Here is a 27,205-nt window from a genome sequence, read left to right on the forward strand (position 1 = left end):
TGGCTCTCAAAGGAATCCCACACATTTTCCTCCACCCTGCCAAAAAGATTAAGAACCAATAATTTGAAGGGAATGATAGAATCTTTGGTAAAGTAAGTAATCTTTTATTTCATGTTTGGTCTTGAATGCAGACCAAATAGAAGTGACTTATTTTTTGTATACTGGTGGCCAGTTTTCTAAGAGCCCAGGAACCCCCAAACGTCCCATATGTAATAGGTAATCCAATGAGTTTGAAAAGCGAAAGCCATGTCAAAGTGGGAGCAGATAAGTGGGAACTGGGGAAATTACCTGCAGTTGGGGAGCACAGGAAAGAGGGTCACAAGTAGGACAGTGGCTAAACCGCGTGTCCCCACCCCCCGATCCCCGTTTGCCCTCTGGTCTCCGCGGAGGGCAGCTGGAGCGAAGACAGCACAGGCCAGGGCCCTCGGCTCGGTCAGGAGCGGGGCAATGACCGCTGCGACACAACTTCTGGCGAAGGTGCCCCGCCCGCGGGCTGGCGCAGGGCGCGCTGGGAACGGGCGGGCGCACGCACACCCCGCCGGGCAGTGTTGCGTCGTACTCTGATGACAGGCCAGATACGCCTCTTTTACGTCCCGCTGTCCCTTAGCCCCTCTTCTCTCAGCCTCTTGCTGTTTCGCGCTCGTCGGAGAGCCCGCCTCTTCCCCCGAGCTGACCACCCAGAGGCCTCGGTGCGCTCTGGGTCCGCCTCTTACGGAAGCTGAGGCGGACGGGTGGAATCCGGAAGAAAAACAATCGGCAGAGCGTGCGGTGTCCGAGACTTGCCGCCAGAAGGGCTGCTCTGGCCGGGACCAGTCGCGCTAGGGAGACACGAGTCTGCCGGACCACCGCGTGAGGACTATGGCGGCAGCGAACTCGCGGAAGGCGACCGGGCTGAAAGGCAAGAAGCTCGGGTGAGGACGACTCCGGGGGCAGGCCGGCCTGTTCCCGGCAGATCGCTGCCTCTGACCAAGTCGGGGCTGCAGGCCAGGGGGGCGGAACAAGACTAGGAGAGAAGGGGTCAGGTTGACAGCACTGCGGCTGATACACAGACTCTCCCAAATTCTCCAAGGCCTTTGTCGAGTGCTCTCTATTAAGCCCGAGCCTTGCGCCTTTCTCAACTTAAGTCGCCAAGCTCTTTCCCACTAGGGTACCTCCAAGCAGATGTCTTGTTTTCTGAAGGCAAGAGCCTATTGGGCTTTTGAAGTTAAAAACATTACAAGGCATTCACCCCTCAGCTCTAGAATAGAAATCTTGTTCCTACTTTAGATTTAACACAGGCATCATGAGGTCTGCCTTATCCCGTTATGACCTCCGGAAATCCGAAATCAGATTTAGATAAGATCCTTTAGTGAAGTGACATAGCCTGGCCTCTCATGAGGAACAACGCTAATCACTAACTTAGTGTAAGTCACAATGCATGGATTTGCTGCTAATCGTCAAACCTGAGAAGGGGAACAAGAAATCCCGATTTTTGCTCTCCATCCACTTTGAACTGGTCCCTGGGAAAACAAGAAGCCTTTGAGTAGAAAAAGTCTGAGTGCCTTAATCCTCTGTTGGACAGCAGGGGGAGATCGTAAACAAATGAAGCACAGAATCTGAGCCCCAGTGCTCGGGAAGGTGTTTTTTGTGTTGTTTATATTCATAGGGAGGGGCAGGAAGTTGCATTAAGCTGGCCAGGAATTTCTTCAAGTGCTTTTGAAAACATGGACCTCTAAGAATAGGGTCTGTTGGAGAAGAGGTGTTTAGGGGAAGACTACCCCTTTCTCCCACCCCCCTGAAACCCTCTGCTGTTCTGAATCTTCAGCTGCTGTGGGTTCTCCTTCTAGTGTACCCAGGAGTCACAAGAGTCTCGTGGCTGCTCTGCATCTCTGCAGGGTCTGCAGCTCCTGCCTGTTCTGTACTCAGCATAGTCTGGGGCTTCCTTGCAGTGTTGCTGTAGCTATTCAGTTAACAAGCTCTACAGTTCTTCCTCTGAACCTCTAATGGGAACCACTGTTATTGAGAGCCCTTTATCTAGTTCTTTTGCTTCCCTAGGACTTTGAAGCTAAGGTGGAAAGTGTTATCTAACTGATCATTTTTTCCCAAGAGCGGGTAGACTCTTGAGAGAAATGTTGAGAACCCTATTACTTAGAAGCTTCTCCTTAGGCTCGCTAAAGTACTTGGAAGAATTGGTTGTGCTCCAGGGATGTGTTAGGAAGGAGTGGGGAAGGGAAAGTAGTGTTGTCTCTGTTATTTTTTAAATTTCTCTATCCTTTTAGTGCTGAGCTTTCTCATAAGGTAAAATCTGAACACACACACACCACTACCACCACTACCACCACCACCCCCGATCTTCCTGATGGTCCTAGCAACCCCTGGGTTGGTAAGTGGGAGTGGGAAGTTGCTAACTGAGCCATAGATGATCACTGAGATGTAAATGGCTGGAGGAATTGATGGGATTAATAAATTCTTGGCTGTCTAGTCTTTTCATCCCTTCCCTTGCTGGACCCCAAAGCCTTTGGGCTCCCTGTGGCAGCTCTGCTAGTGTCAGTAGCAGAATGCTTCCGGCTGTGGGCAGCTGTGGGCTTGTATGGAGGAGCCAGTCTAGTGTGGGGATTTTTGCTTCAGGGAACAAAGGTGAAGATCAAGGCCTTGTTGTTCCCTATTCCTACCACCAGTTACAGATATTTGCATTTCCTGTCACAATGGCAGGAGATTGTGGTGCAGCCATTAGCAGGCCTAGATTCCTGTTCATTACTGGACAAAGTCTTATCCTCTTTCCTTCATGATTTTCCGTTCATCCTTTCCATAGCATACATGTCATGACATGGAATGTGGCCTCGGCAGCACCCCCTCTAGATCTCAAAGACCTGCTTCAGTTAAACAACCAGGACTTGGACATATATATCATTGGGTAAGTGTGTGTAGGGCCCCTTCACCCATCCCTGACGAGTCCCAATGTATCCCCATGGGAAACCACTGAAACCTTTCCCCATTGCTCTGGAGTCTGGAGACAAGATGCTTTCAGCCTGCATGGAACTGTCCTGGGTCAGCAATGGCAAGGGATTGGAGCCCAGCAACCAGGGGAGGAAGATATGGTCATCAGAACCCAGGGCCTGAAGGTCTGTGAGGACAGTACTAAATGTCTGTGGTACAGGAAGTACCCTCCAGGCCCAGGGACAAGCCTCTGACCTGGGATGGTCAGTTTGCAGGAAATGAACTCTGGGATCATAAGCCTCCTTTCTGATGCTGCCTTCGAAGACCCATGGAGCAGTTTCTTCATGAATGTGCTTTCCCCTCTGAGCTTTATCAAGGTAATTTAAGAGTTCATGGGCAGTTGAGAACTGTGTCTCACCTCCATTAACCTCCCATCATTTGCTTTAATGTGTTCCTCTTCTATTCAGCCTTTCATCCTGTTCCCCATTTATTGAAAGGGTTAAACCTCACTTGCACCTGGCTCCCTGGGGCTCCTGCCTGCCTCATGCCTTTCTGAAGTAGCTGAGCCAGGTCTCCAGGGGTTAGGTTAACACCTAGAGATTTTTTTAGCTTGGGAGGAGTCCTAGAGGAGGTGCCACAGGGCTCATCAGCAACTCAGTACCTTCTCCTACCCCAGTTGCCATCTACACACATGCCTAGCCTGAAGTGTAGTAATGATTGCTACCACTTATCAAGTGTTTACTTGGTATTAAGCATTATAAACAGATCTTTATATATAATATTTTTTTTTTTTTTTAGCCAGGGATGGGTTTGAACCCACCACCTCCGGCATGTGGGACCGGCGCCCTACTCCTTGAGCCACAGGCGCCGCCCTATATATAATATTTTTAAATCTTTTCTTTTTTTTTTTTTTTTTTAAGACAGAGTATTACTCTGTCATCCTACCTCAAACTCTTAGGCTTAAGTGATCCTCTTGCCTCCCCTCCCCAGAAGCTGGGTCTATAGGCACCTGCCACAATGCCCAGCTAGTTTTTCTATTTTTAGTAGAGAAGAGTAGAGTAGATCTCGAACTCCTGAGCTCATGCAGCTCATCCACCTCAACCTCCCAAAGTGCTAGGATTACAGGTGTGAGCCACTGCACCTGGCCTTATTTTAAAAATCTTAACTTTCCTTAGCCGGGCATTGTGGTGGGCTCCTGTAGTCCCAGTTACTTGGGAGGCTAAGGCAAGAGAATTGTTTAAGCCCAAGAGTTTGAGGTTGCTGTGAGCTGTGACGCCATAGCACTTTCCTGAGGGTAACAGAGTGAGACTCTGTCTCAAAAAAAAAAAAAAAAATCTTAACTCTGTTGAAATAACAATATTTTACAAATAAAAAGCAAGGCGTAGGCCAGGTGCAGTGGCTCATGCCTATAATTCTAACACTCTGGGAGGCCAAAGTGGGACGATCACTTAAGCTCAGGAGTTTGAGACCAGACTGATCAAAGCGAGACCCCATTTCTACTAAAAATAGAAAAATTTGGGTATTGTGGTGGACGCCTATAGTCCTAGCTACTTGGGAAGCTGAGACAGGAAGATTACTTGAGCCCAAAAGTTTGAGGTTGCCATGAGCTAGGCTGAGGCCATGGTACTCCAGCCTGGGTATCATAATAAGACTCTGTCTCAAAAAAATAAAAAACCAACAAGGTCACAGAGGCTCTGGAATTTGAATAAAAGTCTTTCAAACTTTCTAACCCATGTTCCAGCTACTCTCGTTTATTGCTAAACTGGTGAGCTCTAAGAGTGACAGGTATTCCATGGCTATCGTGGTGGTGTCAGAGGATGTCCTTAGATCATAGGGAACATGCAGTATAAATGAAGTATAGGGGCCCAGAGGTTAGGATAGGGGAGATAGGTGTGGTGGGGAAAGGTTCATAGTCAGAGGGACCGGTATGTTTTGGGGAATCTATAGATAATAGGATAATCTGCAGGAAGGCTCTGGGTTGCTGGATCTTCACTTTGTTTCTGCCCTGCACATCTGAGGGATGAAACACACTCCCATTCAAAGCACTTAGTACCCAATTGCTTGGAAATAACAGAATTCACTCTATTTTCTTCCCTTGATAACTGTCATTCTTCAGAATCCATTCTTTTACCCTAGTTTGTCTAAGCATACTGAGGCAAGAGCTATGTGTCATTCAGATGAGAGCAGAATGGAGAGGAGGAAATACAAGGTTTACAGTTTAGTCTTCTGCTAAGGCTAGAAAATGCCACTCCCTGAGGGCTTGGTTCCTACTGACTATAACCCAGAGGCCTCTTCCTATAGACCTGGAGCTAGGCCTCACAGAGGGCAGAACCACTTCTCTCTCACCACCCAAAGACTGCAGGCTTCCTGCACCTCAGATGTCTGCCAAGAGATTGGTAGGATGGAATTTAGCCAAGGAAATTAGCTCAGCTTGTGGCAGGGACACAACCTATTCTACACATGGGGCCTCCTGAGGTTGGAGGACCAGCCTGAAGGCCTGGCACCCAAAATAGATGCCCCTCCTTCCCCCAGCCAGGAGTCATGGTAGACACAGATACAGACACATGAGCTCTGGTTACAGCCTGCCCTTTGCGTGGGGATTTGCAGCCATCGGTTGAGAAGCCTGGGGCTGACCCCCTTTGATTGTTCCAGGGTTCCCAGCCACCTCCTTCTAGTTCTCTTTTTTTTTTTTTGTAGAGACAGAGTCTCACTTTACTGCCCTCAGTAGAGTGCCGTGGCGTCACATGGCTCACAGCAACCTCCAGCTCTTGGGCTTATGTGATTCTCTTTCCTCAGCCTCCCGAGCCTTCTAGTTCTCTTAGCTCCTCCTACTTTATTTCCTCCAACTGAAACTTCTGCTGGAAATCTGCTGTTCCCCACAGCCCACCCTTTCTTGAAGTCTCTCTGTCCAGCGCCCCCTCCACTTTCCTGGCACTCCTTCACAAAGTGAACAGTAGCATTGTGGTAGAGCCCAGTGGCCTTAACCTGCTCTGTGGGTTGGGATTAAGCTTGGAGCTATCCCTGAGTCTTTATTAGCTCCCAGGCTCCAGTCCTGACCCTGGGAACCAATCCCTTACAGTCCTGCCCTTCCCCCACTTCTGTTATCATATATCCTGTGGATGAGAGAGAGAAGACTGGGGGGAGAGGGCACATTTCTAGCAACCTCAGGTTCTACTGCCTCCCTTGCTCAGTCTTGGGCTTGGGGTTCCCCCTGCTTTGACTTCTCCACTGTGCTAGTACTCCTGGCCTGTGATATCAAGTTTCATAATTCCTGGAAGGCCCCAGTACACACTTCCTACCCGGGGATTTCCTCCTTGGCCTCTACATCTCGTGCTCCGGAAACAGCTACTCAGGTGCTGTGTACAGATGGTCTAAACCCGAGAGGGAGGGTCACTGGCTGTGGCCCTTTCCCACCCCACCCTTTACAGCAGCTACAAATAGTAGCTGTTTTGTCAGTCCTAGTACTTTGATGTTATACGTATATTGACAGTTCTGCTGGTTCTTTAGCCTCCCTGAGTCTCAGTCCCTCATCTGCAGGGATGGTGCTTCCTTATAGGGTTGGCCTAAGAAGTAGGATATGAAGCCCTTCAGTAGAAGTCAGCATGCTCCCCAACCTGTGAGCATATATCCTCCATCCTCATTGCACACACTATATAGCTATAGGGAATATTTTCTTAATTTTCTTTCACTGAGTTATAGCATGTACAGAAAAGTATTCTGAGCCAGGCGTTGTGGCGGGCACCTATAGTCTCAGCTACTCGGGAGGCTGAGGCAAGAGGATCACTTAAGCTCAAGAGTTAGAGGTTGCTGTGAGCTGTGATGCCATAGCACTCTACCAAGAGTGACAAAGTGAGGCTCTGTCTCAAAGAAAGAAAAAGAAAAGTATTCAGAAATTAAGTGTACAGTCTGATGACTCTTTATACATATATATACACACACATCCATGTTACCATCAGTCAAATCAGGAGACAGAATATTTCTAGCACCTTAGAAACCTCTCTCATGTTCCTTCCCTGCATTTACTTTTTTTTTTTTTTGAGACAGTATCACTTTGTCACCCTCGATAGAGTGCTGTGGTGTCATAGCTCACGGTAACCTCAGATTCTTGGACTCAAGTGATTCTCTTGCCTTAGCCTCCTGAGTAGCTGGGACTACAGGTGTCTGACACAACACCTGGCTATTTTTAGAGATGAGGTCTTGTTCTTGCTCAGGCTGGTCTCAAACCCATGAACTCAGGCAATCCACCCACCTTGGCTTCCCAGAGTACTAAGATTACAGGTGTGAACCACCGCACCCGGCCCCTGCATTTACTTTTAAGAATCCCTGGGCGGGCATAGTGGCTCATGCCTATAATCCCAGCACTTGGGAGGCCAAGATGGGTGGATTGCCTGAGCTTACAAGTTCGAGACATCCTGAGCAAGAGCGAGACCCCCATGTCTAAAAAATAGCCGGGCTGTGTGGTAGGCACCTATAGTCCCAGCTACATGGGAGGCTGAAGCAAGAGAATCACTTGAACCCAAGAGTTTGCGGTTGCTGTGAGCTAATAAGCCACGGCACTCTACCAAGGGTGACCAAGAGAGACTCTATCTCAAAAGAAAAAAATCCTTAAAGAGGCTGGGAGTGGTGGCTCACACCTGGGAGGCGAGTGGATTGCTTAAGTTTCAAGACCTCCCTATAACACTCTAGGAGGCTGAGGTGAATGGATTGCTTGAGTTTCAAGACCAGCATGAGCAAGAGTGAGACCTTATCTTTACTAAAAATAGAAAAACTAGCCAGGTATAGTAGCACATGCCTATTGTCCCAGCTATTCTGGAGGCTGAAGCAAGAGGATTGCTCAAGCCCAAGAGTGTGAGGTTGCTGTGAGCTGTGGCGCTACAGCACTCTACTCAAAGCAACAGAGTAAGACTCTGTCTCAAAAAAAAAAATCCTTAAACTGGCTGGGCATGATCACTCAGGCCTATAATTCTAGCACTCTGGGAGGCCAAGGCAGGAGGATCACCTGAGCCCAGGAGTTTGAGGTTGCTGTGAGCTATCAAGATGCCACTGCACTTGATAGCATGGGTGACAGAGCAAGACCCTGACTCAAAAGAAAAAAAAAAACATTAAGCAGCTGGGTGTAGGGGCTGCACACCTGTAGCCCTAGGTACTCAGGAGGCTGAGGTGGAAGAGTCACTTGAGTCCAGGAATTAGAGGCTGTGGTGCACTATGTCACACCTATGAATAGGCACTGCACTCCAGCCTGAGAGCAGCACTCTGGGAGGCTGAGACAGGTGTATTGCCTGAGCTCAGGAGTTCAAGACCAGCCTAAGCAAGAGAGTAAGACCCTGTCTCTAAAAGTAGCCGTTATGGCGGGCACCTATAGCCCAAGCATTTGGGAGGCTGAGGCAAAAGGATCACTTGAACCCAAGAGTTTGAGGTTGCTGTGAACTATGATGCAACGGCACTCTACCAAAGGCAACAAATGAGACTCTGTCTCAAAAACAAAAAAATCCTTAAACCAAAAAATAATAGCTGTCAGGTAGTCCTCACAGCATCTATGAGATAGAATTATTCCTGCCTGATGCATGAAAAAATGCGCTGAGAGACTTGGCCAATGTCATCAAATACTAAGAGTCAGAGCCAGGATTTGAAGCCAGAGATTCAAAGCCAGTACCCTGAGCCACAATCTTATGTAGCCACATTCCTCTTGGAGGCCCTAGCCAGCAAAGGTTGCAGCCTGAGAGTATCCAGAGGGTGTCAGGATGGCATCAGCAAGAGGAGCACCTAGGCACACATGGATCTGGAACTGAAGAGTTAGCACCCTCCTGATTGTAGGGCACCACCTCTCCCCTCCCACCTCAGGCCTAGAGCAGAAACTGAAACCGCAGCTGCCAGGATACATCATTTGGCAGCTGAGGGGAAGAAAGGAAAGGAGTGAAACTCTGAGCATCAGACTGGGATACCACAGACCCGGGGGCAGGGCATTGTATTTGGCTCAGGGCTCCCTAGAGCACAGTGCCTGGAAGGGATGGACTTGGCCTGTACTGTATAATGTGTGACCTTTACCCTCACTTCCCTGCAGGTCTCCCATGTCCGCATGCAGGGGATCCTCTTATTGTTCTTTGCCAAGTATCATCATTTGCCCTATATCCGGATTCTCTTTACAAACTCTACTCCCACGGGTCTCTTCGGGTACTGGGTAAGGACTGAGCTATTTGAGTCACGAGCTGGAAAGGGTTGGGAACTTCAGAACTGGGCCCAAGAAAAAGGATGTGAAATGAATCTTGGTACTCTGTCCAGCCCAGTGTCCTGCATACTCCTTCTCCTGTCTCAGATGGGCTTGTTATCCCTGAGACCCCAGACTAGGTGAGCTGGGCTTATGCATGGAGAGGTTACCCTGGGAAGTTTGCTATCTGTCCCTGGGAGACGTTGGGGGAGGTGAGACTATCTCCCTAAAGGCCTAGAATGTGAAAAGGGGGCATGTCCAGCCCAGGGTAGCTTCCCACTCTTCTGTCCACCTGTCCTACCAGGGGAACAAAGGAGGAGTCAGCATCAGCCTGAAGCTTTATGGCTACTATGTCACCATTATCAACTGCCATCTGCCCCCCCACATGTCCAACAATGACAAGCGGCTGGAGCACTTTGACCGGATCCTGGAGACGCAGAATTCTGAGGGACATGGTATCCCCAACATCCTGGACCATGAGTGAGCCTAGAGCTTCAAACTGTTACCCCTGCCGACCTGAGCTAGTATCCTCTGCCCAGTCACTGTTCCCTCTGCTGCCCTCCCCAATTCTTTCCCTGATGCCCCATCTGCTGTCCCCCAGTTTTTCCTGCCTGGGTTCTCCTTCCTGCAGCCTCTCTGTCTTGCCTAGAAACCCTGAACACATCTCAATGTCCCAGGTCAAGAACCTTATGGTTCCTGAGGTCACTAGGGGGCGGTGGCCAGTGGAGGGAGAGGAAGGGAGAGCTGAAGTTGCTCTGGATTTGCCATGTGCCCCTCTGGGCTGGTCTCTTGGCTGGAATGGTGCTTTAGGAGCCATGAGAAAAGTTCTGTTGGACCCATACATGCCCTTGTCTTAACCTGGCATCTGGCTTCTCACCTGCCCCCTTGAGTGTTCCACTGTCCAGCAGCCCTTGGATTGAGCAGGCCTGAGCCACCTGTTGCTCTCCCTTCTCTGACTTCATCACAGACCCTCAGGCTGCCCTCCTTTCTTTCTGAAGCCTTATTCTCTGGTTTGGAGATATGAACTTTCGGATCGAGGACTTTGGGTTGCACTTTGTTCAAGAATGCATAAAAAATCGGTGCTACAGTAACCTGTGGGCAAAGGATCAGGTATCAAATGAAGGAGGGATACTAAGGGGTGATGGTGGCGAAATGTGGGAAGCACTGCTCTCTTTTTCCCAGTGGCGGGAGTGGGGGCTGTCTAGCAGGGCTTTGTACCTGGGGATGAGGGTGGGCTGCTGTGTGTATGGAGGAGCTAGGGTATCTTTAGTCTGCCATGCCTTGCACTGTGCATAAATCCACTTGTGTCCCTGTGCTCTGCCTTGTCCCCAGCCTTGCTTGCCTCCTAGAAGATGAGATGCCACCCTTTTGGAGAACTAGCTACCCCAGGTTCCCCTCTGATACATGTCTGATAGTGACCTCCCCTAAAGATGACATTCAAAGCCTGGTTTTTATAGTCCAAGGACTGGAAAGTGGCAGACAACTGCCTTCTCTGGGCCTGTGGGGCAGTGTTTTCAAAAGGATTCAGCTACTTTCCTGGGGGTAAGGGTGGGCTGCTGATGCACAGCCAGTGGGACAGTGAGGAAGTGGAGTGGCATTGCTTGACTCTTGTTCCACTTACGATGGCACGTGCTGGGGTATTACGTCGGGCTATTGGGATTTGGAGACTGTGCCTTTATCTACAGCTCAGCATTGCCAAGAGACACGACGTGTTGCTCCGGGAGTTCCAAGAGGGCCCCCTGCTCTTCCCGCCCACCTACAAGTTTGACAAGAACTCCAACAACTATGACACCAGGTGAGCAGGAAATGGGGGCCCAGGAAGTCTACAGAAGTCGGGTTATGCTTGCCCTAGTGACAGTCTTAGGGTGGCAGGAATAGATCTAGCTGTCACCTCTCAGGAGTGGTGCCTCTTGACTCCCTCATGAGACACTTGACTATGGAAGCTGTCCCAGACTGTCCTCAGAGAGAATGAAAGGACAGAGAAGGTGGCGGGGGACAGATCAGCCAGAGGATAGGATGAAGGCAATGACTACTGACTGAGGAGGCTCTGTACTTCAGCATTCTCTAAACCCTTGCCCTCACTTCTCAGGACCTTCTGGTCCCCAAATAGAGGGCAGAAGGCTTGGCTCAGCCAGTTACTGGTATTAAGTCCCCCTGCCCCAGCCTGTGAGTGGATCAGGTGCTATGTGAGAAGATGAAGTAGTAGACTCAGGAACAATGCAGTCATCTGGTAGTTAGAAGCACAGCTCTGCCCCTCATCAACTGTATGACATTAGCAGGCTGTTTAAGCCTCCATTTTGTCATCTATAAAATGTGCATGATGACAACTGATACCTCGTGAGGTTGAAGATTGAATGAGACCTTGATTATGCTTAGCCTAGTGCCTGGTACCTGGTACCCAGTAAACATGGAAGAGAACTGCTACTGTTATTTTTTTCTTTTCTTTTCTTTTTTTTTCAGACAGAGTCTCAAGCTGTCACCCTGGGTAGAGTGCTGTGGCATCACAGCTCACAGCAACCTCCAACTCCTGGGCTTAGGCGAGTCTCTTGTCTCAGCCTCCCAAGTAGCTGGGACTACAAGCGCCCACCACAACGCCCAGCTATTTTCTTTGTTGTTGCAGTTGTCATTGTTGTTTTAGCTGGCCCAGGCCAGGTTTGAACCTGCCATCCTCAGTGTATATGGCCGGTGCCCTGCCAGCTGAGCTACAGGCGCTGCCCTGCTATTGTTATTTTTTGACTATCTTCAGGTGGTAGTTTTACTAAAAACCTCTCTATGCTGGGTGTGATGGCTCACCACCTATAATTTTAGCACTTTGGGAAGCCAAAGCAGGAGGATCACTTGATACTAGGAGTTCAAGACTAGGCTGGCAGCTCCGCGCCTGTGGCTCAAACAGCTAAGGCGCCAGCCACATACACCTGAGCTGGCAGGTTCGAATCCAGCCCAGGCCCACCAAACAACAATGGCTGCAACCAAAAAAATAGCCTGGCATTGTGGCAGGCGCCTGTAATCCCAGCTACTTGGGAAGCAGAGGCAAGAGAATCACTTGAGCCCAGGAGTTGGAGGTTGCTGTGAGCTGTGATGCCATGGCACCCTACCCAGGGTGACAGCTTGAGGCTCTGTCTCAAAAAAAAAAAAGAAAAAAAAAAAGACCAGGCTGGGCAACAAAGTGAGATCCTATCTCTGAAAAAAATTTTTTTTTTTTTTTTTTTTTTTTTGGTTTTTGGCCCGGGCTGGGTTTGAACCCGCCACCTCCGGCATATGGGACCGGCACCCTACTCCTTGAGCCACAGGCGCCGCCCAGAAAAAAAAAATTTTTAATTAGCTGGGCAAGGCTTGGCACCTGTAGCTCAGTGGCTAGGGTGCCAGCCACATACACTTAGGCTGGTGGGTTAAAACCTGGCCTGGGCCTGCCAGACAACAATAACAAGTACAACAAAAAATAGCCGGGCACTGTGGCAGGCACCTGTAGTCCCAGCTACTTGGGAGGCTGATGCAAGAGAATCGCTTAAGCCCAGAGTTTGAGGTTGCTGTGAGCTATGACGCCAGGGCACTCTATCAAGAGCAACATAGTGAGACTCTGTCTCAAAAATAAATACATAAATAAAATAAAAATAAATTAGTTGGTCGTGGTGGCATATGCCTGTAGGCCTAGCTACCTGAGAAGCTGAGGCAGGAGGGTTACTTTAGCCCTGGAATTTGGGGCTTCAGTGAGCTATGATTATGCCACTGCACTCCAATCTGAGTGACAAAGTGAGACCTTGGGCCTAAAAAATTTTTTCAGGGTGGCACCTATGGTTCAGTGGGTAGGGTGCCAGCCCCATATGCCAAGGGTAGCAGGTTCAAACCCACCCCTGGCCAAACTGCAACAACAAAAAAAAATAGCCAGGCATTGTGGCGGGTACCTGTAGTCCCAGCAACTCGGAAGGCTGAGGCAACAGCATTGCCTAAGCCCAGGAATTGGAGATTGCTGTGAGTTGTGATGCCATGGCCCTCTACCAAGGGCGATAAAGTGAGAGTCTGTCTCTAAAAAAAAAAAAAAAATTTTTTTTCAAGTAAAAATTAAAAGAAAAGACTTTCCTAAGAAGCCGAGAAAGGGGCCAGGTAACCACCAAAACCTAAGGCATAGGGGCTTAGGCTGAAGAGCAAAAGCGCTACTGGCAATAGGTCCTTGACCTAATTTAGGACAAGGACCTTAATCACTTTGAAGAAAAGAAGAGCTCCTTACATGTTATATTTCAGTTCCTTCATTCCTCCTCGCAGAGTTTTCTTGTAAGGGTGGTAGGAGGTGCCTACAAGGCATCCCAGGCCTTTGGGATCTGGAGAGTGAGTAGGTATCTTCACAGCCAGGCCAGGGCAAGAGGTAGAACTGCAAGCTTGGTTCTGGAAGTGGATGGCAAAGCCAAAATGTCCTTGTCAAGGAAAGGGGGAGAGGGCGAGCCATTTCAGGAGTATGGAGTAAGACAGGGTAGGTCATGGCCAGGGCAGTTCACAGAAGAAGAAGCAGTGATCACTGGGGACAGAGCCCAGCCTGGGCAACAGACTGGGCAGAAAAGGAGGTAAGAGGGCAGGCTATGACAGGCTGGTGGCCAGGTCCACATCCATAGGAAATAAGAGTCACGGTGAAAGCTATGAGGCCTCAGTGAGATAGTCTAGGCCCTTGAGGGCTGGAACTTCTACCAATTGACTTCTTTTTTTTTTTTCATTTTTATTTTTTTGAGACAATCTCAAGCTGTCACCCTGGGTAGCGTGCTGTCGTGTCATAGCTCATAGCAACCTCCAACTCTTGGGCTTAAGCGATCCTCTTGCCTCAGTTTTTCTATTTTTAGTAGAGATGGAGGTCTCCCTTTTGCTCAGGGTGGTCTCGAACTCGTAAGCTCAAGCAATCCACCTGCCTCGGCCTCCCAAAGTGCTAGGATCACAGGCGTGAGCCACCGTGCCTGGCCTACCCAATTGACTTTAAAACCTCTCTGGCAGGAATAGCTGCTGACAAGCCATGTGCCCAGGTGTCCTTTCCCCCCAAGTTATGGCAGAGAGACCTGCAGGAGACTGAAAGTCCTTGCAAAAGCTGGATCTGGGCTGGGTATGGTGGCTCATGCCTGTAATCCTACTACTCTGGGAGAATGAAGCTGGAGGATTGCTTGAGCTCAGTAGTTCAAGACCAGTATGAGCATGAGTGTGACCCAGTCTTGGCTGGCTGTGGTGGCTCACACCTGTAATCCTAGCACACTGGGAGGCTGAGGCGGGTGGATTGCCTGAGCTCAGGAGACCAGCCTGAGCAAAGTGAGACCCTATCTCTACTAAAAATAGAAAAATGAGCTGGGCGTTGTGGCAGGCTCCTGCAGTCAACTACTCAGGAGGATGGGACAAGAGAATCGCTTGATCCCAAGAGTTTGAGGTTGCTGTGAGCTATGATGCCACGGCACTCTATCCAGGGCGACTGAGTGAGGCTCTGTCTCCAAAAAAAAAAGCTAAAGAAACAAACAAAGCTGGGTCTGGGCTGAGGTCTGACAGGATAGACAGGCTTCCCTGGGTGGTTAAGCTAGTGAGTGGCAGAGCTGGGGCTCAGACTGATTCTCTGCACTCTGTAGCCCATAGTACTTTCTTCAACCTCCTGCCTCAGAACCCACAGCCAGTCTTGCCAGCAGCAGCAAAAGGGAGGGCAGGCTCAGAATGGCCAGCACTTGCTAGGGAGGAGGCAAAGACTGCTCTTTGTGATTGATAATATTGAGCACTTACCATGTGCTGGGCATTTTGCAAAAAGCTTTGCCTGTATTCACTTTACTTAATTTTTACTATACTCTCATTAGGTATACACTGTTGTTATTGACTTTTTACAAATAAAGAAACTAAGTCTCAAGGAATATCTAAATAAGGTAGTAACAGACTTAATGATTGAACAAGGATTCGAACTGGTCTGTATGTCTTTAGCCCCATAAGCTTTCAGTACTCCCTCCTCTTGCCTGGAAACCAGGTAATGAAGAAATGTCTGTACAGGAACATGGGACATTACAGGGGCCATTGTAACTGAAATATTCCTGGCTAGAGCCAGGGTCCAGAAGTCCTGTGGTGGGCAGGGCCTGAGCCCACCTGGGAAACAGAGACATTCGTGTCTAATCATACTGTTATTTATCCTTGAAAACCCAGTTCAAGACTTCCTCTCGCCTAGGAAGCCTTTCTTGACCCTTCTCTATCTCACTAAGAGTTCTTCTCCTGCCCCATGCTGCCACCATGCCCCACAAACCATGCTTTCAGTGTTCTTTTTAAGGTCCAGTGTGCCCTCCTTGCTGTGATCTGATTTAGGACCATCCCCAATATGAAGCACGGTGCCTGGCATATGTTTGAATTGGAAGCCAGAGAGGAGAAAAGGGTAAGACAGCATATTTTAGGGAGCAGCCAGTCCAGCAGAGGGACCCACCCATGGCAAAGATACCTAAATAAATACTATCAGGCCCAAGAGTAAGCCAGTAGAAGGTTTCCAGAACTCTCTGCGGAATGTTGGCGTGAATGGTAAGGAGGCAGGCAGCTGAAGCCAGGAGAAGTCAATCAGACCTTGTAAAGAGAGTATCTTGAAGGAGGCAGCACAGTTTGGCAGAAAGAAGGGCAGGTGTTGCGGTCAGTCCTCAGCACCCATGAGAAGCACCTGGAGAGGAACCCAGCAGAGACCCTGGCCCATCCCAGCTTTACAAAGCAGCTATGGGCTATTTATGTTCCAGGTATGGTATGCAGCTTTGGCCAGCCACTACAGTGTTGCTGAGCCAAGATGTAATGAGAAACGAGGTCAGCTCCATTGCAAGGGAGGGTGAAAGGGCTGAGGGCAGGGCAGGAAATCCTGTTAAAATCAGGATTGCACTAGAGTTTTGTTACAATTACCATTATGAACCAGGCAACCTGTATGCAGGCAATGAGCAGAGTATATTCAAAACTAGTGTTTCAGACCCTTGAAGTACCTGATGGGTTAACCATGGCCTAGAATTCATTGGGCCATTTAAAAAATAAAAGCCATCTATGTATAGGGAACTGAAAGGAAGCAGTGCTTTTGGACACAGAAATTCAACACATCATTGCTTTGGGGTCAGTAAATTGGCTCAGATTTTTTTTTAATTGTTTATTTGTTTATTTATTTATTTTCAGGACAGAGTCTCACTCAGTTGCCCTAGGTAGAGTGCTGTGGTGTCATACCTCACAGCAACCTCAGACTCTTGGGCTCAAGTGATCTCTTGCCTCAGCCTACCGAGTAGCTGAGACTACAGGCACCTGCCACAACACCTGACTATTTTTAGAGACGGGGTCTCGCTCTTGCTCAGGCTGATCTCAAAATTCCTGAGCTCAAGCAATCCTCTCACCCCAGCCTCCGTGTGAGCCACCACGCCTGGCCTGGCAGAGATTTTTAGACTGTTAAGTCAGAAGAAGTTTGCAAAGATACTTGGTTTTAGTTTTTCTAATGTGAAGGCATGTGAATTCGTCACTAGAAACAATTCTTATGTTCCATCATAACCATTCAGCCAAAAAGTATGAGCGAGTACACATGGGGAGATGGTTCCTGCCACTGCGGGGAGATTACAACGGGGCTAGTGGGAGGAGACAGAGTTCAGTGGAAGGAACATGAGCTTCATAGTCAGACCTGGGCAATCATCTGGCTTCCACCTGGACAGGGTAGCATCTGAACTCAGTACCCTGCTTTAAAAGGACAAAAATGTGAACTGCAACTCAGGATTGTAAAGATTAGGATAGTCCATGACACCCCAGTCACCGTGCCTAGTGTACAGAAGTTTTGTTTTTTTTTTTTTTCATTAAATCATAGCTGTGGGGTACAGAAGTTTTTAGCTATTATTATTATTAGAAGTAGGGAACTTGGGCTCAGCCACTGTGGCTCAAGCGGCTAAGGCGCCAGCCACATACACCTGAGCTGGTGGGTTTGAATCCAGCCCGGGCCCACCAAACAACAATGACAGCTGCAACCAAAAAATGCCGGGTGTTGTGGCAGGAACCTGTAATCCCAGCTACTTGGGAGGAGGAGGCAGGAGAATCACTTGAGCCCTGGAGTTGGAGGTTGCTGTGAGCTGTGATGCCATAGCACTCTACCCAGGGCGACAGCTTGAGGCTCTGTCTCAAAAAAAAAAAAAAAGAAATAGGGACCTTGGAGACTATATGGAGTATTTAATTTGTACACATTTATTTCACTTATTCACTTTTGGCTTTTGTCCAACAAGCTCCTCAAGAACCTTGCCCATCCACAGGCAGCACCTGTGGCTCAGTGGGCAGGGTGCCGGCCCATATACCAAGGGTGGAGGGTTCAAACCTGGCCCCAGCCAAACTGCAACAAAAAAATAGCCAGGTGTTTATAATCCCAGCTCCACAGGAGGCTGAAGCAAGAGAATCGCCTAAGCACACGGGTTGGAGGTTGGTGTGAGCTGTGACGCCACAGCACTCTACTGAGGGTGATAAAATGAGACTCTGTCTCTAAAAAGAACCTTGTCCATCCTATTTACCATACCCCCAGTTGCCTGGCATAAAATCAGAGCTAAGTAAGGCTTGTTTGAAAGAATAATATAGGTGCCCAATGGTGAGCCTGTCCTGGGCATGGAAAAGGAGAGAAGGGGAACAGACGGAGAGGTCTTGAGGAAGAAAGAAAGATAGGCTGTGGTCAGGCCTCAGGGAGGATTCTGACGTGACAGCAAGTATGGGCTCTCAGCCATCAGAAGGAACTTGGGGTGAGAGAATACTTTGAAAAAGAGAAGGTACATTAGTTTTAAGATTTTAAGCATTGGTAGACACCTAATATCCAAGGTGGATTCAAGGAGTCAGTGTCTGAGATGAGAATACCACTTCCGATGTCCTCAGAAGAGTAAAGGGTTGGAAACAACCCAAGTTGCCAACAAGCAGACCATGGTTTAGCCAGAGTAACTGCTTCTTAACCACTCCCTTGACACATTTTAATTTCTTTAATCCTCACAGTTGCTCTTTGAAGTAAGTACTGTTATCACCTCATCTTAGAGCTGAAGAGACTGAGGATTAGAGTAGTGAAGTCACTTGGCCCAAGGACATACATCTCTTAATTAACAGGACAGAACTTTTCCCCAACTGGTTTCTAGAGTCTGAGTTCACTGCCATGACACCATTCTCTGAAATTGCTGGAATGCTTACTGTATTACCATTGATAGGCCAATAATACATTGGATATGTTTATTTAAAATAGCAGTTGAAGGCCAAGAGCGGTGGCTCACACCTGTAACACTAGCAATCTGGGAGGCTGAAGCGGGTGGATCACTTAAATTCATGGAGTTCAAGACCAGCCTGAGCCAGAGTGAAACTCACCTCTAAAAATAGCTGGATGTTGTGATGGGCACCTGTAGTCCCTGCTACTCAGGAGGCTGAGGCAAGAGAATCACTTGAGCTCAGGAGTTGGAGGTTGCTGTGAGCTATGACGCCACGGCATTCTACTGAGGGCAACAAAGTGAAACTCTGTCTCAAAAAATAAAATAAAGGGCGGCGCCTGTGGCTCAGTCGGTAAGGCGCCGGCCCCATATACCGAGGGTGGCGGGTTCAAACCCGGCCCAGGCTGAACTGCAACCAAAATAAAATAAAAAAATAAAACAAAATTGGGCAGTGCCTATGGCTCAGTGGGTAGAGTGCCAGCCGCATATACTGAGGGTGGCAGGTTCGAACCGGCCCCTGCCAGACTGCAACAAAAAAATAGCTGGGCGTTGTGGCGGGCGCCTATAGTCCCAGCTACTCGGGAGGTTGAGGCAAGAGAATCACTTGGGCCCAGGAGTTGGAGGTTGCTGTGAGCTATGACACCACCGCACTCTACTGAGGGTGACATAGTGAGATTCTGTCTCAAAAATAAATAAATAAATAAAGGCTCGGTGCCTGTGGCTCAAGCTGCTAAGGCACCAGCCACATACACCTGAACTGGCGGGTTCAAATCCACCCCAGGCCTGCCAAACAACGACAGCTGCAACCAAAAAATAGCCGGACGTTGTGGCAGGCACCTGTAGTCCCAGCTACTTGGGAGGTGGAAGCAAGAGAATCGCTTGAGCCCAGGAGTTGGAGGTTGCTGTGAGCTGTGATGGCGATGCCACGGTACTCTACCCAGGGTAACAGCTTGAGGCTCTGTCTCAAAAATAAATAAATAAATAAAAATAAAATAGTAGTTGAGGCCAGCTACAGTGTCTCACGCCTATAATTCTAACACTCTGGGAGGCCAAGGCAGATGAATGGCCTGAACTTGAGTTCTAGAACAGCCTGAGCAAGAGCGAGATTCTGTTTCTACTAAAAATAGAAAATCTAATCGGGTGTTATGGCAAGCACCTGTAGTCTCTGCTACTGGGGAGGCTAAGGCAAGGGAAGTCTCTGCTACTGGGGAGGCTAAGGCAAGGGAAGGCTCTGCTACTGGGGAGGCTAAGGCAAGGGAAGTCTCTGCTACTGGGGAGGCTAAGGCAAGGGAAGTCTCTGCTACTGGGGAGGCTAAGGCAAGGGAAGGCTCTGCTACTGGGGAGGCTAAGGCAAGGGAAGTCTCTGCTACTGGGGAGGCTAAGGCAAGGGAAGTCTCTGCTACTGGGGAGGCTAAGGCAAGGGAATTGCTTGAGCCAAAGAGTTTGAGGTTGCTGTGAGCACTCTATCGAGGGTAGAGAATGAGACTCTGTCTCAAAAATAGATATATAAATTAATAAATAATACGTAGTGGTTTAGCTGGGTACAATGACTCACACCTGTAATATTAGCACTCTAGGAGTCTGAGGTGGGTGGATCACTTGAGCTAGGAGTGTGAGCAGCCTGAGCAAGAGTGAGACCCTGTCTTTACTAAAAATAGAAAAACTAACCAGGCATTGTGGTGGATGTCTGTAGTCCCAACTACTGGGGAGGCTGAGGCAGGAGGATCACTAGAGCCCAAGAGTTTGACGTTGCTGTGAACCATGACACTCTACCCAGGGCAACAGAGTGAGACTCCATCTCTAAATAAATAAGTAAAATAGTAGTTGAATAAAGTAGGAGACAAAAACTATTTCCAACTGATCACAAGTATATGGAGCTGATTACAGTAAGGTTAGGTGGGCTTTTTTTTTCTCATAGAGACTGGGTTTTACTATGTTGTCCAGATGAGTACTGGATTAAAATACTTTGCAAACAGAAAGAGGAATGTCTTTATGACAGTGGTTCTCAATCTTCCTAATGCCACAACCCTTTAATACAGTTCCTCATGTTGTGGTGACCCCCAGCCATAAAGTTATTTTGGTTGCTGGCGGCGCCTGTGGCTCAGTCGGTAAGGCACCGGCCCCATATACCGAGGGCGGCGGGTTCAAACCCGGCCCCAGCCAAACTGCAACCAAAAAAATAGCCGGGCGTTGTGGCGGGCGCCTGTAGTCCCAGCTACTCGGGAGGCTGAGGCAAGAGAATCACTTAAGCCCAGGAGTTGGAGGTTGCTGTGAGCTGTGTGAGGCCACGGCACTCTACCGAGGGCCATAAAGTGAGACTCTGTCTCTACAAAAAAAAAAAAATTATTTTCGTCGCTACTTCATAACTGTAATTTTGCTCCTGTTATGAATCATAATGTAAATATCTCACATGCAGGATGTATTTTCATTGTTACAAAGGGGTCACGACCCACAGGTTGAGAATTGCTGCTTTATGGCAAAGGCAATGCTGGAATTGGGCCTCTCCCTAGTGAAGAAGGGTGTTCCAGGGTGGCACCTGTGGCTCAGTGAAGGAGGCACTGGCCCCATATACCGAGGGTGGCAGGTTCAAGCCCGGCCCCAGCCAAACTGCAACCAAAAATAACCGGGCGTTGTGGTGGGTGCCTGTAGTCCCAGCTACTCGGGAGACTGAGGCAAGAGAATCACCTAAGCCCAAGAGCTGGAGGTTGCTGTGAGCTGCGACACCATAGCACTCTACTGAGGGTGACAAAGTGAGACTCTGTCTCTTAAAAAAAAAAAATTTGCTGTTCGGGGCAGCAAAAACTGCAAAAGCAAAGGTACAAAAGGTTGAGTCACCAGGGCAGGGTGGATCTGGGAATATGGTGGGAGATAGGCAGGATTGGGGCAGTCAGACTCTTGAGCCCCTTGAAAACCCTACTTGGGGACTTGAACTTTATTCTGGAGGCACTGAAGACTCCTTAAAGTAGAGAATCATCTGATTTGGCTTTACTACACTTTGGGTTCATTCAAGAAGTGGAATCCTTCACCGGGGTGGGGGACTTAAAAACAGCAGCTGTCCTACCTCCTGTCCTTCTCCCTTCCCCCACCAATTCCAAGACTCAAAGGACAGTGGTCTCCAGGAGGACAGGGCGTGGGAACAACCTTGGGAGGACTGGGTATGGAGACAGAGACTTGCCTGTCTTTGGGCAACTTCACTTACCTGGAGGAGAAAAGCATTTTGTCTCCATTGGGTATATGACCTCTCTCATTCCCCTCAAGGAGGCTAGCAAACATGTGGGCAGTCTCTCAATTGAGTTTTTCTTTTCTTTTTTTTTGAGATAGTCTCACTCTGTCGCCTAGGCTAGAGTGCTGTGGCATCAGCCTATCTCACAGCAATCTCATACTCCTAAGTTAAAGTGATCTTCCAGCCTCAGCCTCCTGAGTAGCTTGGTCTATAGGTGCCTACACCTATAGGCAACAACAACCAGGTGTTGTTTATTTTTTCTATTTTATTTATTTATTTATTTATTTTGAGACAGAGTCTCACTTTGTTGCCCTCAGTAGAGTGCTTATGGCATCGCTGCTCACAGCAACCTCAAATTCTTGGGCTTAAGTGATTCTCTTGCCTCAGCCTCCCAAGTAGCTGGGACTATAGGCGCCCGCCACAACACCTGGCTATTTTCTTGTTGCAGTCATCATTGTTGTTTTAGCTGGCCTGGGCCGTGTTTGGACCCGCCAGCCTGGGTATATGTGGCCAGCACCCTTCCCACTGAGCTACAGGCGCTGCCAATTTTTTCTAGACTTTAGTAGAGACAGGGTCTTGCTCTTGAACTCCTGAGTTCAAGGAATGCTCAGACCTTGGCCTTCCATGAGAACTTATTTTTTTGCATTTTTTGGCCAGGGCCAGGTTTGAACCTGCCACCTCCAGTGTATGAGGCTGACGCCCTACCCCTTTGAGCCACAGGCACCACCCCAACCTTGGCCTTCCAGAGCGCTAGGATTACAGGTGTGAACCACCATACCTGGCCTCTCAGTTGACTCTTGAGAACAAAAACAAAGAGTCAACAATGGCTAGTCTACAGAGAGCTCATGTTCTAAGCACCATGCTTAACATTTTGTGTACTTTCTTTCATTTGATCATCTTAGCAGTCTGTTAGGTAAATGAGGAAGCTGAGGCCTAAGAGGGCTTGGCCTGTTGGTTAAGAGCACAGCTCTGTGGTCATACTTCCTAGCCTTGAGTCTGGTTCTACCGCTTAGAAGCTATATGACTTTGGAAAGGTTACTTCTCTCCTAAGACTCAATTTCCCCACCTGTAAAGAATGAATGCAGGCTAGGTGCCCGTAGCACATTGGTTTGGTGCCAGCCACATACACTGAAGTTGGCCAGTTCGAACCCAGCCTGGTCCAGCTAACCAACAATGACAACTGCAACAAAATAGCCAGGCTTTGTAGCAGGCACCTGTAGTCCCAGCTACTTGGGAGGCTGAGGCAAGAAATCACCTAAGCCCAGGAGTTGGAGGTTGCTGTGAGCTGTGTGATGCCACGGCACTCTACTGAGGGCCATAAAGTGAGACTCTGTCTCTAAAAAAAAAAAAAAAAGTGAACGCCAACAGTGCTGACCAGGGGCATGTATTAAGCATTCCCTCTTTGCTTTGTCAGTAAGCAGGGAAGCCAAATTCAAGCTCAGGGTTGTCTAACTCCAAAATCCAAACTTCAGCTTCTTTGATGAACTGCTACTTTTGTTCAAGAAAGAAGAAAAGCTCTGTAATGAAATGTTTCTGAGTCACAGTGATTCATAAAACTGTGGGCTAAGCAGGGGGTCCTTGGCTAAGTCTGACGGAGACAGCACCCTCCTCCTGCTGCCATGCTCCCTCCAGCCTCGACCCAGGGGCCTTATGGCCCTGTAGATGCAGAGGTTAGGGGTTCCAGCAAGCTCATGGGGGTACATTCCTGCTCTCATGCCAAACCTTTCTTCCTCTTCTCCTACCCCCAGTGAGAAAAAACGCAAGCCTGCATGGACCGACCGCATCCTGTGGAGATTGAAGCGGCATTCCCAGAATGCCCCCCACACCCCAAGCCTTCCAGCTCCCTGCTTCTCCCTGTCTCTGAAGTTATACGTCAGCCACATGATGTACAGCATCAGTGACCATAAGCCTGTCACTGGCACCTTTGACTTGGAGGTAAATTTCCAGGCTGCCTAACACTTGGCAGAAGAACAGCTATGCTGGGCCACATCCCCCAGCCCTCCAAGCCTGGATCCAGTGTCAACCAATCCCTCAGGGAAGACCTGTAGGAGTCCATGATTGCCTTTCCTCCCAGGTCAGGTATCCCAGCTCTTCTTAGGAGCTGTTGATGGCTCTGTCTGTCAAAAGCGTGTTCAAACCCTTTGTGAATAGGTTTCTGTTTCCTCTTGGTACTCTCCCTTGAGGCTAATGAGTTCCATTACACTTATTACCTACTGTGCGAAGTAGGACTTCCTTTTATTTGTCCTAAACTTATCTAGATCAAGTTGCAAAGAGAGCTCCCTCCATTCTTATATCTTGCCATCTCATGACCAAGGAAGGCAGTGTTGGCTTCCTTCAAGCTGCTGGCTGGCCCCTCAGCCTTCACATTTTCATACTGGTTTCTCTGTCCTTACACCGTTGTCTTTCCACACTGTCACAGCTGTTTTCACACAGAATATGGATTCAGGGGCTGTGCCTGTGGCTCAGTGAGTAGGGTGCTGGCCGCATCCAAGGGTGGCAGGTTCAAACCTAGCCCTGGCCAAACTGCAACTAAGAAAAGGCCGGGCGTTGTGGTGGACGCCTGTAGTCCCAGCTACTCGGGAGGCTGAGGCAAGAGAATCACCTAAGCCCAAGAGCTGGGGGTTGCTGTGAGCTATGACACCACGGCACTCTACCTAGGGTGACAAAGTGAGACTCTGTCTCTAAAAAAAGAAAATGGATTCAGGGGTTGGGTCAGATACCTTAGAGGCCTAGAGTAGATGTCTGGCTTCGTTCTGTAACCTCTCAGCCACTCCCCCGTTGTCCTCTCTCCCTCACTCTGATTGCTTGGCACCCTGTGTTACCTACCTGGCTCTCAGCCCCCATCTCCTTGGCAGGATCACCCACCACCCTGATAGGCCTTTGGCCCTTTCTCTTTCCTGCTGGCCAGCCAAGGTCAGCTGAAGCAGCCTAGTGCAGTTCTATGGCCACCCCTCTGGGGAATCCCTACCCCACGGTTGGCTGGGCATAGGGAGGAGCAGTTGCTCTGAAGAGGGAATAATGCTACCAGAATCCTCTTCCCACCCTGTGTCTAGCTGAAGCCATTGGTGTCTAACCCACCGATCACCCTGATGCCTGAGAGCCTGTGGACCATGGAGAACGACATGGTGGTCAGCTACTTCTCAGCTCCAGACTTCCCCAGCAGCCCGTGGGACTGGATTGGACTGTACAAGGTGATGTGGCAGGCAAGACGGAGAGTCCACCAGCAGCAGCTCCCTCGTTTATCCTTCCTGAGGGCTTATGGGAGCTGAAAAGGCACTGAAGAACTCACCTACCCCAGGGTCTTTGCCTACCTAGGGGCTAGGGTAAAGTGGGGGGGAGGGTGCAGTATGATGGCCAGCTGCAGCAGACTGTCCTTTCCTAAAGGACTTACTACAGGTCCCAAATATTGATTGTCCAAACCCCTTTCCCACAGGTGGGGATGCGGCACATTAATGACTATGTGTCCTATGTCTGGGTAGGGGACAACCAGATCTCCGTCAGTGACAACCTGCACCAGGTACATCTCCAGCAGGTGGGCTCACCTAAACACTTCCTCTGTCTTCTGGAAGGAACAGAGTTCTGGATAGCTTGTCACTGAGAGCTGGGGGGAGCCCAGGGCCCTGGAGTTGACCCCATTCCTGTCTACCCTCCCTCCAGGTATACATCAACATCAGCAATATCCCTAAGACTGCAGATCAGTTTCTCCTCTGCTATTACAGCAACAATCTGCGTTCTGTGGTGGGGATAAGCACATCCTTCCAGGTAAGGAATGCTGGTGGGGGAAGGGCGTCACAGAGGACTTCTCAGAGCCCATCATCAGTTCCCTGTGAAGCCACATCAGGTGGGACAGGAGAGAGGATGGAAGATGGAGGAAGGCCTGGTCTTCTCCCTCTGCCACCTGCTTTATCCTTGCAGATCCCATCTCGCTTCTTTTTGAGGGAGGAGCCACTGGGTGAAGCCCAACCCCAGATCTGAACCAGGATGGGAGCGAATCCAGGGCGGAGGCCAGAGCTAGTGGCCAGCTCTGCTTTACCACACTGCCAGGAGTTCTCGGGGCCTAGCCCAGCCCAGCCCAGCCCCCCAAGGAGACAACGAAGTATTCTCCACATACTCACCACCTTTAAGCTCTAGCCAGCCTCTTTTGCCCCCTCCAGCACAGATCTCTGGAATTGGCTGCTTAAATACAGGTTTTTCTTGCTAAGACGTAAGTAAAACAAGCTAGTTTGTCAACAGTGAAGACTTAGGAACAATTCACTGGATGTTGGAAGGACCCTCCAGCCTGCATCTCATTTCTTGATTCATTTCTTCTAGTTCTGCCAGGCACATGCCCCATCTGGCACAAACCTGCATTCTTGTCATGCCATCCTAGGTCTCAAGCTGCCTGGGAGGGGGGATGCTTGCATTTCTACAGGCTCCATGGACTGGTTGGTGCAAGCAGCGTTGTGTTACAGGAGTCTTGGCATCTCATAGCCTGTCCCAATAAGAGATAGACAGAGAATCTGGGGTCCCTGCTTTCAGCAGAAGTATGACTAAGTGGGTAGAATGGAGGGGCGCTCCTGCCGGGTTCTTGTGTAGTAGGTGAATAGGTTGATGAGAGTCTTCCTATAGCACAGCCTTCCCTACTACCTGCTGCATTAAGTCCAGCCAAGGTAGTTCCAGAGCCTGAACAGAGAGAATTGGAAAGGACCCAGGTTAACTTTCTGCCCACTTAGGAAGGACTGGACAGGTGGTAAAGGAGCTTCAACCACGGTTTTCAGCTTATCTGCCCCACCCTTGTCAGAACTTTCGCCAGAAATTGCTTTTCTCTCTGGACCCTCCCAGGACCTAGAAATGGGGACTGGCAGAACAGAGAGCTGAATCAAGACGTTTTAGAGGATCTGGCTCTGGGCATCTTCAAAGAGTATTCTCCAGGTACTGTGTGGAATGGCTTGTCCCCACTCTCACCACTTGCCTCCTACCAATGGTGATTCAACAGCCCTTCTCAGGAGAAGCCACCTTGGGGATCCTGCTCAGTGACTGTCATGCCATCCTATGACCTGAGATTGAGGGTCACTTCAGTTGTTCTACACTGCAAACTCCACCCAGGGAGCTATGTGTATCAAGAACTGTCCTCTGGCTTCTACTGGGCCATGGCTGTTGATGTTCTGAGTCTGTTACATTGGGGGGTAATAAAAAACATTGATTTTACACTTGTGTGTGACTCCTTCATGATGGAGCGGGGGAGATGGTGATGGGCCCACAACTCCTTATGAAACTCCAGGGACAAAGGCCTTGTAGATCCAAACTAGACGTCCTGTGTCTGAGATGGGCAGAGGGGCCCAGGATAGGACTAGGCTAAGGTTTTGGGGTGGTAACCCTTTGGGTCCCTGGCCAAGGTGGAGCATGTCATCTGTGTTTTGGGGCATTTAGTTTACTCCAGGCAGAATGGGTTTCTTGGAACTTAAAACTCAGTGGTTCATCCTTCCTCACCCACCACACCCTCAGACCCTATCTTATTTATTTATTTATTTTGTAGAGACAGAGTTTCACTTTATTGCCCACAGTAGAGTGCTGTGACATCACACAGCTCACAGCAACCTCCAACTCCTGGGCTTAGGTGATTCACTTGCCTCAGCTTCCCGATCCCAAGTAGCTGGGACTACAGACGCCCTCCATAACTCCTGGTTATTTTTTTGTTGCAGTTTGGCCGGGGCTGGGTTTGAACCT

At 49.2% G+C, this 27,205-nt stretch overlaps 1 protein-coding gene across 7 annotated transcripts; it reads left to right on the plus strand.

Annotated features, from left to right (window-relative positions):
• Positions 1–26,688, plus strand: INPP5K (inositol polyphosphate-5-phosphatase K). 7 transcript variants are annotated; one of them, XM_053567757.1, is made up of 12 exons: positions 3–911; positions 2,792–2,893; positions 3,192–3,293; positions 8,978–9,094; positions 9,426–9,601; positions 10,120–10,231; positions 10,807–10,916; positions 23,248–23,434; positions 24,553–24,690; positions 24,933–25,031; positions 25,157–25,261; positions 25,415–26,688. In XM_053567757.1, the coding sequence occupies exons 2-12, from the start codon at positions 2,807–2,809 to the stop codon at positions 25,472–25,474; spliced, it is 1,293 nt and encodes a 430-aa protein (XP_053423732.1). In that variant the 5' UTR covers positions 3–911; positions 2,792–2,806; the 3' UTR covers positions 25,475–26,688. The 7 variants fall into 7 exon arrangements, with proteins under 7 accessions (XP_053423735.1, XP_053423732.1, XP_053423733.1 ...); XM_053567758.1 differs by having other exon boundaries at positions 3–898; XM_053567754.1 differs by having other exon boundaries at positions 4–911; positions 3,185–3,293.
• The last annotated feature ends 517 nt before the right edge of the window (positions 26,689–27,205 follow it).

Source organism: Nycticebus coucang, chromosome 18 (genome assembly GCF_027406575.1).
Source record: "Nycticebus coucang isolate mNycCou1 chromosome 18, mNycCou1.pri, whole genome shotgun sequence".
Lineage (NCBI taxonomy): Eukaryota > Metazoa > Chordata > Mammalia > Primates > Lorisidae > Nycticebus > Nycticebus coucang.

What these genes read in the sequence shown, in the direction of transcription:
- INPP5K (XM_053567754.1), top strand. Translation starts at nt 859, where the DNA reads ATGGCGGCAGCGAACTCGCGGAAGGCGACCGGGCTGAAAGGCAAGAAG. An exon ending in TTGGACATATATATCATTGG is followed by an intron (nt 2,894 to 3,184) that starts GTAAGTGTGTGT and finishes TGGGATGGTCAG; the next exon opens with TTTGCAGGAAATGAACTCTG. An exon ending in ACCAGGTACATCTCCAGCAG is followed by an intron (nt 25,032 to 25,156) that starts GTGGGCTCACCT and finishes CCCTCCCTCCAG; the next exon opens with GTATACATCAACATCAGCAA.